The sequence below is a fragment of the Aquila chrysaetos genome, chromosome 9, assembly GCF_900496995.4.
Source record: "Aquila chrysaetos chrysaetos chromosome 9, bAquChr1.4, whole genome shotgun sequence".
Classification (NCBI taxonomy): domain Eukaryota; kingdom Metazoa; phylum Chordata; class Aves; order Accipitriformes; family Accipitridae; genus Aquila; species Aquila chrysaetos.
The window spans coordinates 43,311,147-43,326,821 of record NC_044012.1 but is presented as its reverse complement, the minus strand read 5'-3'; the positions used below and the strand labels follow the sequence as shown (position 1 = coordinate 43,326,821).

Here is a 15,675-nt window from a genome sequence, read left to right as displayed (position 1 = left end):
GGGGAAGCTTCGGGGGGGGGGGGTGATGCTCCCCGGCAAGGGGAGGGAGGAGGAAGAAAAGCCACGCTGGAAATGAGGTTATATAAAAGATGTATGATTTGGAGAGCAGAGTGTCTCCTAATGAGGGCTGCACCGGCTCGCTCCACACCCATAAAAACCCTGGTTGGACGTCAAAGCGGATTCGTTTCGGTGATGCTGGGATAAAGGGGCGCAGCGAGGACTGGCTCCCTCCCAGCCGAGCCCAGCGCCGCGCCGGGCTCCGTCCCTCCGGAGCCGCCGGGAGGGATGAACCGGGGACGGGAACGGGAACGGGAACGGGGACGGGAACGGCTCCTCTCCGCCGCACGGTAGGTGGGGCGGCAGGCGGGCTGCCCCCAGCCCCGCACCGGTCGCCGCTTCTCCGGGAAACTTTGCGGCGGGGCAGGGGGTGCGGGACCGGCCGCGGAGCCCCGCGGGACCGTGCGCTCCCTCGGACGCCCGTGGGAAGCTCTCCCCGCCGCCTCTTCGTGCCCTTGGCCGGGGGAGGTCGGGGGGGGGGGGGGGTCCTCTGCCTCCGGCTGTAGGAGCCCCGGGGGTCGGCGGAGGTACCCGAAAAGCGGCTCCCACCCGGGTCACACCCCCCCCCCCCCCCGACAGTGGGTGTCAGCCCTCCGCACCCCGGGGCTCCGCTGCAAACTTCCTCCAACCGCCTCCGTGCTCGGCTCCCCCCGGTGTCCCTCGGGCTGGGGGGGGGGGGGGGGGCGCTGGGGCTGAGCCAGCTGCGGGAACGGAGCGAAGCTGGCTGTTCTCTCCCTCCCCCGCAACTCTTTGCAGCAAGTTTGGATGGGGCGAGGGGGGCCGCTTGCACGGGCGGGCAGTTTACCGGGGGGGGGGGACGGGACGACGGGACGGGTACAGCAGGGGCAGGAGGCGAGGTGGATGGCGTGCCGGGGGGCTGGGGGGGGGGGGGGCAGGAGGGAAGGCAGGAGCAGGCGGCCAGTTTGGCCGGGGAAGGCAGGCGGGAGCAGGCGGGCAGCGTGCCCGGGACAGCCGGCAGTTTGCCCGGGGAGGGAAGAGAGAGGAGCCGGGGAAGGCGCGGAGGGGGGGGGGGGGGGGGCGGATGCAATCTGTCCGGGGAGGGCAGGGGGGGCGGTTTTCCCAGGGAGGGGGCAGTTTCTGGAGAAGGCAAGGTGCAGTTTTCCTCGGGGGGAGGCAGTTTTTCCCCAAGGGGGGGGTATGCTGGTGGTGGGGGGCAGTTTCCCGTGGGGGGCGGGCAGGGCTGTTCGTGCCCCCCCCCCCCCCCCCGCGGCGGGCGGTGCCGGAGCTGTCCCGGGTGCTGAACGCTGCGGGCGCCGCCGCCCGACCGGAGCCCCGGCCCCCCCCCCCCGCGACAGCCCGGTCACCGGCGGGGGGGGAGGCTCGGGGCTGCAGGAGATGCCACCCCCCACACACACACTGCTGGGGTTTGGGGGAGAGGGGGGTGACCCACGGCGGGTCCTGGCTCTCCTGTTCCCTCTGCCCCGCGGGGTCGGGATGTCCCCGCCGTCCCTGGGGCACTGGGGGGGGGGGCAAGATCCTCATCCAGGCTGGGGTGGGGAAGAGACACCCCGATGAGGCTCCAGCCTCCGAGTGAAGCCCTGGGATGTCCCGCTCACGGCTGTCCCCTGTCCTTCAGGGAGAGCTGGGGGTCAGTCCGGATCTTGCCCCTTCCCTCTCCCCACCCGTGCACCAAGAACCTCGACAGTCCCCTCGGGCTGCGCTTGGAATGCAGAAGGGAGCTGTTGTCGCAGGGATCAAAGGAGATGAACCCTGCTTGCCCTGCCTGTGGTCTCGCTCTCGGCTCGGTTTGCAGTAGATAGTAGAAAGCTTTGGGTTTTTACTGGCAAAGCAAGAGGAAAAGAGACCTCTGTACCCGCACATCTGGAGCATCTGGTGCTGGGCTGGGTGTGCATCACCCCATCCAGCTCCAGTCCCGCAGAGCCTTTCCCCGCCTCAGCTCCGCGCTCCCTGAGCGCGCTGACTCCACAGCCCAGGTGCAGACATTTTCTTCCAACGCTTTCAAGTTATGACTGTCAGGAGGAAATTCTGGCAGGCAACTTGACAATTATCTGCTGAGTCCCCGAGGAGCTGATCCGCCTCTCACTGAAATGGAGGGGAAGTGTCTCCTTCTTTCCCGTGGGAGCACAGGCTGTCTGGAGCGGGAGATGTGGGAGGTTGCAGGGGGCAATTGCAGTGGTCGGGGGCTCGACTGCTTTAAATGCTTTAAATGCCAGCTCCTCTTCCTCTTCTGCATGCCCAAATGCTGATGGTTCAGGCAGACGGCAGAACGGGATCTACAGGGATGATCACACAAAAGCTGTGGGGAGGCTTTTGGGGCAGGGGGGCTGTTCAAAATAGCACTCTCCCGCCGTTTTCTACCTGCACGTCTTGGCTGGCTATGCCTTTTCTGTTAAAGATCTGAGGTGGGGAAGTCTTATTTCAAAGAATTTGGGTTTGCATCAGCAATTTCTTCCCCCGCCTATTTTATTTTAACTTGTATTACCCAGAATATTTTCTTAAAGATGCTACCAACTCAGTCATATAGTCTCCAGTTTTAAAACGTGCATATGTTTGCAAACAAACTCCCAGTACAGTCTCTTCTTACGCAGACATGGGTTTTGAGGGGATATTTCTCTAATCGGATACCTGCACTGAGAGAAGCATTACATTCCCTCACGAGCAAAGGAGAGGGACAGGTCCTTGTGCCCTTTGAATTCTGTTTATTCCCTCTGTCAGTGTGGCGATTGTGAGCGAGTACTGGAGAGGCCATCTTAGGCAGAGGGGCTTGGGCTGAATCCTCACTTGCAATTAATATTGTGTGCCTGCTGATGGGGAGGGGTTGGTCCTCCCTGACCCTCAGGGGCATTTTGGCCCTGTCAGATTTTTTTTCCCCTGCTTTGCTCGTGTATTTTGTATTTTCCATTTCGGTAGTGTATCTGTACAAAGGCTTAGGAAATCTGCCAGATTGCCTAAATCAGTGCCTGAAAACAACTATATATAGTAACTGATAAGTCACATGAGCTTGGCTCGCATAGATTAGCATTTACCTTTCCTGAGTGATGAGAATATTGTTTGATACTTGTTGATACCATTGATTTTTACTAAAGAAATACAACCCCGATAGCAAGGGACCGGTTTTGAGAGGAGGCTCCAAACAAAGCTAAAATGCCTTTGCTCTACTCACGCTGTTCTGATTGTATCTGTGCATTAAATCAAATCTATATGCGTGATCTGATCTCTCGTACGTAGCCGAAAATAAACATATTGTGTCCCGAAGAGGGAAGGATCTGTAAGCCACTGTCTGGCTGAAGCCGGATGAAAGCGTGGTTACTTCCATCTGCTTGTTCCAAATTAATTCTGCGATGGGCTGTGTGCGATACCTGACCCAATGCACCCTGCACTGCCACCCTACATGGCAGCTGTAAAGCAAGCAGAGCGAAGTACCGATATGACACCAAGCACGTGCTCAGGATCTGGCTGCGGGCACGAGAAACAGGCGGTCTGGAAAGCCCATATGTTATCAGTATGTTAGTTCTATATGCAGAGCATGGAAACCTGCAAGTACTCTGTGTGTGTATATACAAAACCAGAGGTATTTATGTTCAGGCAACTCTTTCCATAGCCTCTCTTTTACATGACAATTCGGAAATGCTTAACGAGATCTTGCAATGCCCTTCTAGGGTAGGCTTGTCTTAATCCCATTTTGCAGAGTCTCAGGCTTATGTTTTCAGACATGCTGAAAACGTGCAGCTCTTCCATGCCTTGAAAGTCATCAAAGCTCAGTCTTTTCAAAGCAGGACCCATCCTTCATCCCCAAACGCCATCAAAATGAACACATCCTTGGAAATATCACTGGCACGTCTCGGCCAAGGGCTCCAGTCCCTCTGCAGTGCAGTGGGACCGTGACCCTGCCGGGACAGCCTGCCCCACTGCTGCCTCTCCCCATGATGCCAGTATTGAGGAGCAGGGTCTTGGCAAGCCAAAATCCTCTCCTCTGGCACGGGGAAAAGACAGGGGCTGAGGCTGCTTCAGCCCAAGGCAGCATCACCAGCATGGGACTGTCCCATGGGAGAAGGGGAAAAGCCCCAGGAACCGGTGAGGATCGGGGCCCGTTTCCATTCCCCTCACTCATGGCTTTCTTGCCACAGTGCCCCACACCCAGCCCCATGTTCAGGGATGCTGGCAGAGTGAGGATGATGGGGCTGATGCTGCTTCTAAGGAACGGCCTCACTCTCGCTGGCAGTGCCTTTAGCAAAAATTAGGAAGCAGAAAATTCTACATTCCCCACCGCAATCCTGCCCGAATTAGAGCCAGAGCCCTCAGTGGGACAAGGAACGGGTCCCAGGAGGCCCCCAGAGAACTTTGCCACCGCCGTTGATACTATGGCAACAAGTGCTAACGCAAAACCCTAAGAAAAGCGCAGACAGAAACTCGGGGGAACAAATTATCTTCGCTTTTTGCCTTGCGCAGTCATCGAGAATGCCGGTGCAAAGAGGGCGAGAGCTCTGCTTTGACTCCGCGTACCAGATTAATTGGTGGGGAATCACACCTCTAGTCCTCCTGCACCTTTCAATGTTGAAAAGAGACGGTAGCGATGCTCAGGGGAGAGAGAAAACCCAGCAGCCTTTTCAGCGACAGGCTTTCACGGGGACCTGGCAGGAGGCTCGTGCCTCCAGACCAAGGAACCCAGGCTTGTGCCGTGAGGAGCCTGATGTTTTCCTGAGGTCTTTAAATAGTGATATGAGTCACTCTTTATGAAAGTCAGTGACAATAAGGTTTATTGCTATTTAGTGTCCTAATTGGGCTACTTCTCCCACTGGCTTGTTAGAGTGGAAAAATTTAACACCATGCTAGAAGGATTTTGGGGTGTCAGCAGCAGAGGGGATGGGAACGTGAGCCGCTGAAACGAGCCGGGAGTTTAATTCCTGGACTGACTCTGAGCCGAGAGCTCTGCCGCTGACTTTATTGATGCCGGCTGGCGGCTCTGGAGCTATTACAGCTCCAGCCAACCTGCTGCGATTTTTAAATTCCCTTTTTCTTTTTTTCTAAATGAAGCCACGATTCCCCTCTCGTGCTGCGACTGGATTTTGAGATCATCCATCAAGTGGCATTTTCTCATTTATTTCCTATCTACCTATTTTGTCATTTAGGACAAAGTGGTGTTGTGTTAACACAGGTCCCATTTGTCAAGCTGGAATCGCTGGTGTAATTCCGATCCTCTCGGCAAATTGAGGGCGGTGAAATTTATGTTTTACAGATGGGCCGAGCCCTAATAAGAACATCAGTTTTAGATGGGGTTAGTGGTGGAATTGACAGATAGTGGTGGTTTTATCTAAACTCTGTTTCAGCTGCACACCACAGGCGCCAAGAGAATATTGTACAAAACAGTAAAGGAGAAATGGCAGGTGTGTTACTGAAATATGCTAAACGTTGAACTCCAAATTAAAACAAAACCTTGTTTCTGTCATCTAAAAAAAAAGGGAATTTTGTCAACACAGTTGTCTTGGCAACATTAAAATGTATTGCCTGCGGTCTGCTTGGAGAGGTGCGGTTCGTATCAGATGGGGCGAAGGGGAGAGGGACGAGGGACTTCATTAAATTACAGCAAAGGCTCAGTGCAGGTTCTGCCTCCTCTAGCGTTGTTGCTCCATGACTAGGAGTGTGCAGGACACTGGCCTGAATAGAATAGAATAGAATAGATTTCAGTTGGAAGGGACCTACAATGATCATCTAGTCCAACTGCCTCGAAGGCATGCCGGTGGCTGCTTGCACCGGCAGAACCAGGCTTTCCTCAGCTGTTTAGTTCCCTGGAGAGGGACGGTTGGGATGAACACAAAAGCAAGTGCCAGGAGTTGGATAAATGTGCAGGTCTTGGGGCAGCTTCAGCCCAACGATATGGCCATGAGCAATGTGTATTGTTTTGCTTTCCAGAAAGCAACCCCCTGATTAGAGGCAAATGAACCCTCTCAGGGAATGGACATAGATTTATTTATATCAGAAAGCAAGCATTTATTTTATTAACTGTTCTTTTACCAGTGATAGGCATGTTTTCAGTGCAAACACCCGTGCCCTGCTGACACAGGGGAGCCGAGGGGGTCTCCGGGGCTGAGACCTCGGCACTTCATCCCTTCGGCAGCATCCTTCCCGAGCCCGTGGGTTCCCGTGGCTGAGTGGAGCGGTCCAGCAGCTCTGCAGCATCACTGGGCACTGGCACCAGGGTGTTGTACAGATGGCAAAGTGCCTCTTAGTTAATTCACTCCTATGTGTAAATCAGGTTTATTGGGGGTGAAGAAAATGTCATGGCCCAGGTGAAATAGGCGCTTCCCAGCCTCGTGTGCTGGGGATGGGAAGGGAGAAGCGGAGTGCGTCTTTTGGTTGTGAAGGAAAAAGGGCTCACTCCTTCCCGGGCAGATTTTGGCAAGGTTGGTGGGAGATGGATAATTAGAGATAATTAGAGGTAGCTGGGGGAACACTGTCTATATATTCTCAGGATTAAAAAGCCATGTACATGGATATATCACGGCGTCGGTCTGAGCCGAACGGGAGTTAAGTGCAGAACTGCTGGCACGAGCAAGCCGGCTGCCAGTGAATCACTTTAATGCTCTGTTTTCAGATGCACAAACATGCAGGTTTACAGTAACTGTGCATATGTTGCATCCCATTGCTCCTCATCAGATTCACTGACGCTCCATGGGTCATAAAAATTAAACGGGCATAAATCCGTCAGCCCTGGGCTTCTTCATTGAATGCTATAAATCCCATGAAAACTAATTAAATAGGACAATGGTGTCCATTTAAAGCTGGCACATAGAAATGTAAGCCATTACCGCAGCGAAGACAAGACTCAAAATTGATTTGCGAGGGCAAGGGCAACCCAAGTGCCCACGCTGAAGGGCTGGTGTTGGGTACATCCTAGCTCACCGTAGCCTGCAGCTCCTGGCTGGGAGAGTTAAGAGATTGTGTTAAGCTCCTAAGATTGATTTCTCCTCTGCTTTGCTTTCTAAATCAAATCATCCAATTAACATATGTGCTGGAGTTTGTTGCTCGGAATGTTGTCTGGCGACTCTAAAAGCTTTTCGTTATTGCTTTTCGTAGGGCTTGTTTGTTAAGCGAATGCCTTCGTCGCTGCCGTAGGGGAGCCTGTTCTGCTGCTCTTCTCCACGCTGATTAGAGCCTCCAAACAAGCAATGTCAGCGTGGATCGGTGTCGAGATCAGAGTTAACGCTTTTTGTAACGCTTGTCTGGGGTGCTACAAGTTTGCAGCTCTGCGGGGTTTGTTGCTCTTCTGTAATTTCAGTTGGTTTTACGCTTTGGAAGGGGAGGGAAACCGAGGCAGGGAGTGGGATGGCACCATCCGTGGTTGTTTATTCAAGCGGGGTGTCTCGGCAGGGAGCCCATGGCATCGGCCATCTCCCAGCTGTCTTTCAGGGGTGAAGTAAGCGTTTCCACCTGAGTAGCACTCACCCCGGTGAAACTCTGCTCACCGCATTGCTCTCACTGGTTTTAAGGAGTTAGACGTGACACCTCCGGTAGCTTTAAATGTACGACCACGCAAACTTACTACTGCTCTTGGGTTCATAAATCAGGCTCTTAATGACGCTCGTAGGGAGAACTGAACTCGGCAGAGCTGAGCACAGCTCAGCCACCCGCGCTGCAAACAGCCGGCGTCTCCCCGTCGCTTCGCACGGGGTTGAATGCTTCAGGTTTCATCTGAAACGTGTCCCCTCTGGGACTAGACCTGCAGATGTCCCGGGACACCCTGGGAGCTGGGCATGGGGGAAGCCCTGACCCATGCTGGGTGTCTGGGGAAGTCTTCCCTGCGCTCCTGGATGTCTCCTGCTGCCTTCTCATGCCCTGAACTTCTCCCTCTCCCTCCCATCTTCAGTCTGAGTTTGTGCAAGGTTTCGTAGCTGGAAAACGGTTGGACTCAACGATCTTAAGGTTATTTTCCAACCTAAATGGTTCTATGTTTCTACGAAAATGCTTGTCCAACTCTTCCCCAAAGGAGCAGAAGGGTCAGGGGCTTAGAGGCAGGTTGCCCTCAATCTCCTTGCCTGCCCTTCTGCTTTCTTGCATTTTTCTGACCTTCCTTACTCTGGGGAGCAGCAGAGAAAAAGGAAAGAAAAGGCTTGAGTTAGAGGGAGGGGAAAAAAAATCCTAAACAGGCAAATAATGTCATTCCTCGTCTTCCAGCCGTCACCCGGCTGCTGCTGCAGAGCCTGCAGCCGTGGCGGGGGGAGATACCAGCGGCCAATCTCCCACGGGCGAGAGTGTGTAAGGTCCGGGAGCAAGTCACCCTCTTGTCTGTAGGGGACACGCTGGTGCTCACCCCCATCTTGGAGAAAGCCCTGGCTGGGTGCTTAGGTATCGCCTAGGATCTACTTTTTTCTCCTCTTCCCGCCTGTAAGGAAAGGAATGCTGAGATGTCGGCAGGTTTTGGGGACGGGGACCGATGTGCACCCGGCAATAATGTTGTTCCCTGGGATCTTGCAGGCTGGAGCTGCATATATGTAACAAATGATAAGTTTTGCTATAAATTTTTTGGAGGAAAGAACTGGGAATTGGCTTGGTGGGAGAAGAGTGAGGGACTGTAAACACTTTGGGGTTTCTCAGCTCTTTGAGGCGGGTGAGGGCCCTTTCCAGTGAGCTCAGCATCACCCCGCTCCCCTGCAAGCACTGCGGTAAGGGGTCGAGCCGGGCTGAAAGGCATCATCTCCTCCGGCTGTTGAGCATCTGCCCCCGGGAGCTGCCAGGGATGCCCGGCGGTGACAGGGGCTCGTGCCGGGCAGTCCCCGAGATGGCCCTGGCCCTTCTGAGATGGTCATGATGCGAACACAGACTTCACCGACTGCGAGGAGTTCGTGAGCGCCGCAGATTTGTCCAGAGCAAATAACAGGGTTGTCCCCCCAAAGGGAAGCTGACAGTCCCGCACTCGTGTGGTACTTACGCTGCTTTCAAAGCCTCGTTCGTCCTTACGGCGTCAGCTAATATGTTAGAAATGAGTCCCACGTGAATCGGTGGCTTGCCCGCACGTCAGGGTGACGGTGACCTTGTTTGCAGGGGAGGGCCCAGTGGAGGGGCTGGGGGATCCAGGGACTGTGCTGGTGGGCTGCTGGGAGCAGGGTGAGGAAAAGACAGACCCTGGGCAGGGAGAAGGAAGCCGGTCCTGTGGTTTGGCACTGGCACCGAAGAGCTCGTGAAAGAGGGGGACGACTCGGCCAAGGTCCTGCTGTGTCCAGCGCTGCCGGTGGAAGCGGGCTCCGGCTGGGGAAAGGATGGAGGGGCTGGAAAGGAAGGAGGAGAGGGACAGGACCTTCCCTATAGAAGCAGATCTCTGCTTCCCTCTATCCTCCCTAAATATGTGGCCTTCCCTCCCCAGGTGGCCTGAGGGTCTGGAGGAGATGTCCTGCTCTGCTGCCCCGAGCCCTACGAGGTGGCACAAGCCATCACGGTTGGCGGAGGTCCTGCTCCGGTGACCTCTGGCCAGGGCCACTTGCGGGAAGTCACCCAGCAATTAGGCCTTAAGTCGCCTGGGTTAATTAGCCCTTGAAGACGAGACTCCCCACCGACCTACTCAGGTCGCATTTAACCCTTTGCACGCTGCTACTGCTCTGCAGGGCTGAGTAATGGCAGGAGAAGGGCAATAGGGGTTAAATCCATCGGCTTGGGTTATTGCTCTCTAATTGCTTTATTCTTTACTCGCCTGTAAAAAGCCAGACTGGGGTCAGCAGCCTTCATCACATGAGGATTAAAATACTCAAATGAGTTAATGCCAGGGCTGGTGTCACTGCCCCGCTCCTCAGATCCCTGTTTTTCCCATCTGGGTGCTGGAGGGAGCTCCTGGCAGAGAGGAGCTCAGTTCTCGGTGTCTGAACGTGCAAATGCTGCCCTGAATGTGCTGCTTCTGGGAGACAGGAGAACGTTTTCCTTGGCATGTCAGTGGCTCCAGCCTGCAGATCTAGTGCCCTCTGTTCTCTCCTCAAAATTCAGATTTAAAAAAGAAAAGAAGGCATCTGCATTTCAGCTTGCTGCCAAATGTCAGGGCACAGTCCTGGAGAGAAACGTTCTCCAGAGCATCTAAGAAATGGGAGGGGATCGCAGAGAGGGTTTGGGAGCTGAAGTTATCGAACACAAGCGTAGGCATGTAAGAACCAGGGTCCCATCAGGAGTCAATGAGACATCACTCCCCAAGCCACATGAGGGCTGTAGAAAGCCATACCCAGCTGCATGAGGTTCCCCCAAGAGCTGGGTAAACTCATTGCATGTTCTCCTCTAGATGGTTTTCCATCAGCTAAAGCAGTTTGTTCGGGAACTGTTCAGAACTGGATGGCAGGGCTGGGCACGGGGGAGTGCTAGCTTTGCCTCCTGTATCCCCGTGCCAGGCTTGAAATATGGGGAGAGGAGGAGCTGAGCCAGTCTGAGGCTGTGATCCCTGTCGCCAGGCTTAAAAGCACTTGCCGCTGTAAGCGCTTTGCTGTAACTCAGGGTAAGGGGAGCTGAATGTCCTCTTCTACTGCCTCGTTTTGCTTGTGGCCGCTACCCTTTCTCCTGAAGCATCGAAACACTCTCGGTGTGACAGCACCTACGGAACAGGTTTCCTCCTGGGCAGGGACATACGTCCCCTGTCTGGTCACCCTAATCCATCTCGACCATCGGGTTGTTGGATACTCTGGAAAACCCAAGGAGACAAGATCCTCAGCCGGCAGAAATCACCGCTGAGCTCCACGCGGCTCTACCCATTTGCCAGACCTGCGCGGTTTTTGCTTGCGACCCATGGGCAAAGCGGGGAGGGTCCGAGCACGGCTGCCCAGCAGCCCCTTCCCAGGGCTCCCTCTCTCCCCCCGCGCTTTCCCGGCCCCCGCCGAACAGATGGTGCCGATTTTTGCAGGGGGAGCGGAGGAAACAAAGCCCAGAGCGACGGGAGGCTGCAGCCTGTCTCCCAAACGCAGCCCGGGGGATGACATCTGTGGGGACAGGCTGATGCATGTGGGTGTCTGTGGCGTGCTGAGCCCCGTGCCGAGCCGGCACTTATGCCTGCCCTATCTCACTTTTCTTTCTCTTTTGTTGTTTTTTTGTTTTGTTTTGTTTTGTTTTGTTTTGTCTTCCTCCTTTCTAGATAAAGAAGCTTGTGGACCGTTTGCAGGGATGTCGGTGAAGCGAGCGGGCTGCCTTCCCCCCTCTGCCCAGCGCAGGACCAGAGGCTGACTGGAAAGCTGGCATGTTGCCCCCTCCAGCCCCTGCTTGGCCGCACGATGCCCAGCCCTGCCTGCCCTGCCCCTAGCCTTGCTTTCCACCCGTAATACACCCTGCTTTCCCCAGGCTGCGTTTCCGAGAGAGGCGGCAGGGAATATGCTGCAGAAAGCCAGCCCGCAGCCGAAACCCAGAGGAGTTTTGCAGTGAGGCCAGTTGCTAAAACGCCAAAGAGTTGCCCCTTCCCCGCCCCGGCGTGGATAAGCATCTCGGACAGCGAATTTCTCTGCGCTCAGTGGGTGTTGAGGTCCTGGTCTGCAGGCTCAAAGAGGGGGGCTGCCATGGAAGAGAATGTGTTCAGCGTGCAGCAGATACAGCCCAACGTCATCTCGGTGAGGCTCTTCAAGCGCAAGGTGGGCGGCCTCGGCTTTCTGGTGAAGGAGCGCGTCAGCAAGCCACCCGTCATCATCTCGGATCTGATCCGGGGAGGGGCTGCAGAGCAGAGTGGCCTCATCCAGGCTGGGGACATCATTTTAGCCGTCAATGGCAGGCCCCTCGTGGACATGAGCTATGAGACCGCGCTGGAGATACTGAGAAGCATCGCCTCCGAGACCTACGTGGTCCTCATCCTGCGGGGCCCCGAGGGCTTCACCACTCACCTGGAGACCACTTTCGCAGGCGACGGGACGCCGAAAACCATCCGTGTCACCAGACCCCTCTGCCCGACTCCGAAGGTGGTCGACTTGTCCAACCCAAGCCTGCACGGCAAAGAGCAGCCGCTGCCAGCAGCCGACCGCACCATGGGCTCCCTGTGGACAAAAGAGATCGGGCGGGAGGTGGAGCCGATGGTCCACGTTAACGGCGTCTTTACTGGCAGCAAAGGGCAGGATGCCGGGAAGGGGAAGGAAGGTGCTTGTGGTCACCCTTGCCTCAACGGCGGCGTGGAAGACAATGAACTGCTCAAAGAAATCGAGCCCGTCCTGGATCTCCTGAAGAGCAGCAGTAAGGACAGCGATGGAGATGCACCCTCCAAGGTAGAGACAAGAGATATAGAAGTCCAGGTGGACTGGTAGGTCCCTAAATACATTTTTTACATTTGGTGAAATGTGCTGGTTTTGGCTTCCCAATGTGGCTGGTTTAGGTGTCAGTGAGCACCTCTCCAGAAATGACTGCTGTCTGACACAGCAGGATGGAGATGGAGAGGAAGGGATGTGAAAAAAGGGGGAAGTGGTTGATGAGGGGAAGATAAAAGTAATGAAAAATTGGGCGTAGGTGGTGGAAGAAAGGGAGAAAGATGTAAGCATGGGATATCGGGGAGACAGCAGGAGTAATGTCTCATGGAAAGCTGAGCTATGTGATGTGGTGGATCACGGGCTGGGCTGGGATTTGTTTCTGTTCCATGTTCTCGATCTCATTTGTTTTAAGTTTAAACAAAATCCCATGCCTCAGTTTCCCCACCTGCCGAATAAGATTCATGGTATTGTCTGTCCTTGCTATCCTGCTTTAGAGCTCTCTAGTTGAAATCTTCTATTGATTACTTGCCGGAGAGGGAGAAGGAAGGTCAGACCGGCAGAGTATGATGCTTCCCAGGAGAAATGAGTTTCAAAACCTTCTGTACTTTTGGCAGTCAGGCTCTGGCTTGGGGAAGGGAGAGGGGATCCCCAGTCCAGCTCCAGCTGAAGCCAAGGGGACCTCTGTGCAAGGGTAGTGGGACCTGCCTCGGGTGTTCCCGTCTTCTGGGAAGGGAGGAAATGTTTCCCATCGAGAGCTCAGAAATGGCCAAACCTTGTTGAAATACAAGAGCGGAGCTGCCTGTTCATGCCCTCTGCTCTTTCTAGATCAAGCTAATTATTTCACTATGCATAGGCATGTATAACAAGGGTGGGGACATATGGATGCTTGCCCTATGGCTTCTTGAGAAGGGTGAAGTCTCATCATGCGGGTGAAACTGCTTCATTTCCGATATCTGCTTCTGCAAGGGGGCATGTGCATAGTGTTGCCCTCCTGATCTTCCTCGGCATTTCCCTGAGATGCAGACCATTGCTCCGGAGCCAAAGCAGCTCCCTGTGGCCTTTCGTGTTTTGCAAAATTGTTGTTAGTAGCTATTTTGGTTTTGGTACCAGCTCTCTCACCTCCTGGCTGTTTATTAGCAATGATAGGTTGCCTTTTTCTGTTGCCTTTCCCCAAGTCCCCAAACACATTTTAGCAGTGTCAAGTGCCGCAGCGGGTTGTGGCTGCCCTCGGTTATTGACTGGCTGTAAAAGCCAGGAGGCTTTTTCAGGAGGGTTCGCTGAAGCTGGTGATCTCGGTTCAGTGACAGAGGGCTTTGTAGTTTCAAGTTCCCTTGCTGCACCTGCTTTCTTAGGTAGGGGAAAAAATTGTATTCTTTTTTTTTTTATCAGAAACAATGAGAGGGGAAAGGCAGAGCTGTGGAGGAGCAGGATCCCTGCGGTGGGTTGCCTGCCCGGCTCAGTGGCAGAGCCCAGGCAGAGCTCCCGATCGTTCCCATCACACCCACACCGTGTGTTTTCCATCTTCTTTTTTTTTAATTTTTGGTTGTTTTTGCGTCGTTCGTTTCCGCTCTCCCAAATTATGCCTTTTTTTCTGCGGAGGACATGGTTACTCAAAGCCCGTTAGGGTGGTCACACTGAGTCAGAGAAAAAACAACTGCTCAGCTTGGCGCTGGCGGCGGGTGGCAGACGTCTGGGGAAGAGCGGTGGGACAGGGCACGCTCGGGGACATCCCTGCCACACATACCCTCAGGTCTCGCACATTTGGCTGCTTTCCGAAACTGTTGGGTTTGGTCTCTGCTGTGCAATAGGAGGCAATTTAACCCCCCGAGCCCGGCACGCTCTCTGGAAGGCTGAGGGCTACCTGTCCAGACTGCACGTCTTTTAATCCAGCACCAACCCATCTCTGGGGGAACCTGGTTTAAGCAACTAAAGAATTGAGACCTTGATAGGGTTATGCTTGACTACAGGTCCAACAAAATGTGCAGGGGTGCTTTAAAAGTCCCTTCTGTCCCTCTGTTTTTGCTAAGACTGCTGCGATAGAGCTGGGGGTCACAGCCCAACGAAGCCCCCAGAGGACACAGTCTGAAGAATTTTGATGCAAGGTACAGCCTCACCCTTCAAACAATGTCCCCCACTGTCCCCATCCCACCCCACCAGCTGCAGGGTCTCTGAGGAAATTCTGCTCCAGCTGGGAGGAGGGATGAAAAATGTGTTTTTTCTTTGAGGAGTCTCTTCTACTCGGACATTAAACCAAAACACTTTGAATTCACTTAAACTGAAGGACCTTGAGCCAGCAAGAATATTAGCAAAGTGGGTACTTCACCAAAACTCCACTCACTTTATCTTACAATACCCTTTAAAAAAAAAAAAAATCTATGTAATCTGCGTACCTTGAGACTGAAAATCCACTTTTTGGTCAAAATTAGCCTTCAGTCTTTTGCTTGATGAAAAGCTGCAGCCTCGCTCTTGCGGTAGAACTCTGTATGAGCGAGGAGACCTCGGCTAGAGCGGAGAAGTGGGAAAGGAGATATACTGCAGGGAAAACTTGTCAAGAGCCGCTCTGCAGGGTAAAGGGCATTTCTCAGCCGCCTCTCCTCCCACTCCTGCGACGCGCTGGAAATGATTCATCTCCTCGCCTTGGTCTCAGACAGAGCTGGGGCATCGTGAAGGTCTTCTACAGTGAGAGTTTTCTTGGTCTGTAGGAGAAGTGCAGAAAGGTCAGGGAGCGATGGGGAGTGGATAACTGGGGAGACTGTTGGTCCATGCCAAAGAAATGCCCAAGGAAATAAGCAAGTCTTATCAGATTGATGCAGCTCTCACGCCATAGGCTGTGACTTCTCCAGGCTGGGGGGGAGCAAGCAAAGCTGGCGTTACTCAAAACAGGAATAGAGCTCTACCTAGACACTAGGAGGGCGCAAAACCTCACTCAAGGTTGATCCTGACAGCTACAGCCTGGACCACTTGACCATCAATCCAGCTGGAGATGCTGGTCCCGGGATCAATCCTGTTCTGTGTCTGTCTTCGCCTGGTGCTGACCTTCACAGCCTGCAGCACTTTGTCAAAGCCGGTCCGGCTCGCAGAGCTGTAACAGCTTTCCTAGGGCAGAAAGGAATGGTACAAGTTTGAGGTTATTCACAAGGAGCCAAACACTTCTTGTTCAAGGTGGGCTTTGCCAAAAATGATTCAAATTACACCTGATACTTCAGGCTTCCAGCCCATGTCTCTCGTGTTACTTCCAAGGAAAACTGGAAACTGTAAAGTTTGCACTGGGGGAAAAAATCAGTTCATCTCCATCCCCTGCACCCCTGGTCTGCACTCCCTGAGGGAGCTGTCCCTGCAATCACCTGGCCTTTGCTCCCTGCTGATTGCCAGCTGTAAGGTGCCCTGGGTCCATCGTGCGTGTCCGTGGGATGGGCTGCGGCCACGGCTCAATGTCTGCTACTTGGCTCAAGCC

The 15,675-nt window shown here is 54.2% G+C and overlaps 1 protein-coding gene across 3 annotated transcripts in view; it reads left to right on the top strand.

Annotated features, from left to right (window-relative positions):
- The first annotated feature begins 213 nt into the window (after nt 1-213).
- Nucleotides 214-15,675, top strand: part of NOS1 (nitric oxide synthase 1) — a 59,822-nt gene continuing 44,360 nt past the window's right edge. For 2 of the 3 annotated variants that reach the window (XM_030026266.2, XM_030026263.2), the window contains exons 1-2: nt 214-347; nt 11,135-12,277. In XM_030026266.2, coding sequence (XP_029882126.1) covers nt 11,550-12,277 — 728 coding nt within the window. In that variant the 5' untranslated portion in view covers nt 214-347; nt 11,135-11,549. Of the gene's footprint in view, nt 348-11,111; nt 12,278-15,675 lie in introns of those variants that run through there. The other variant, XM_030026264.2, reaches the window with a different exon arrangement.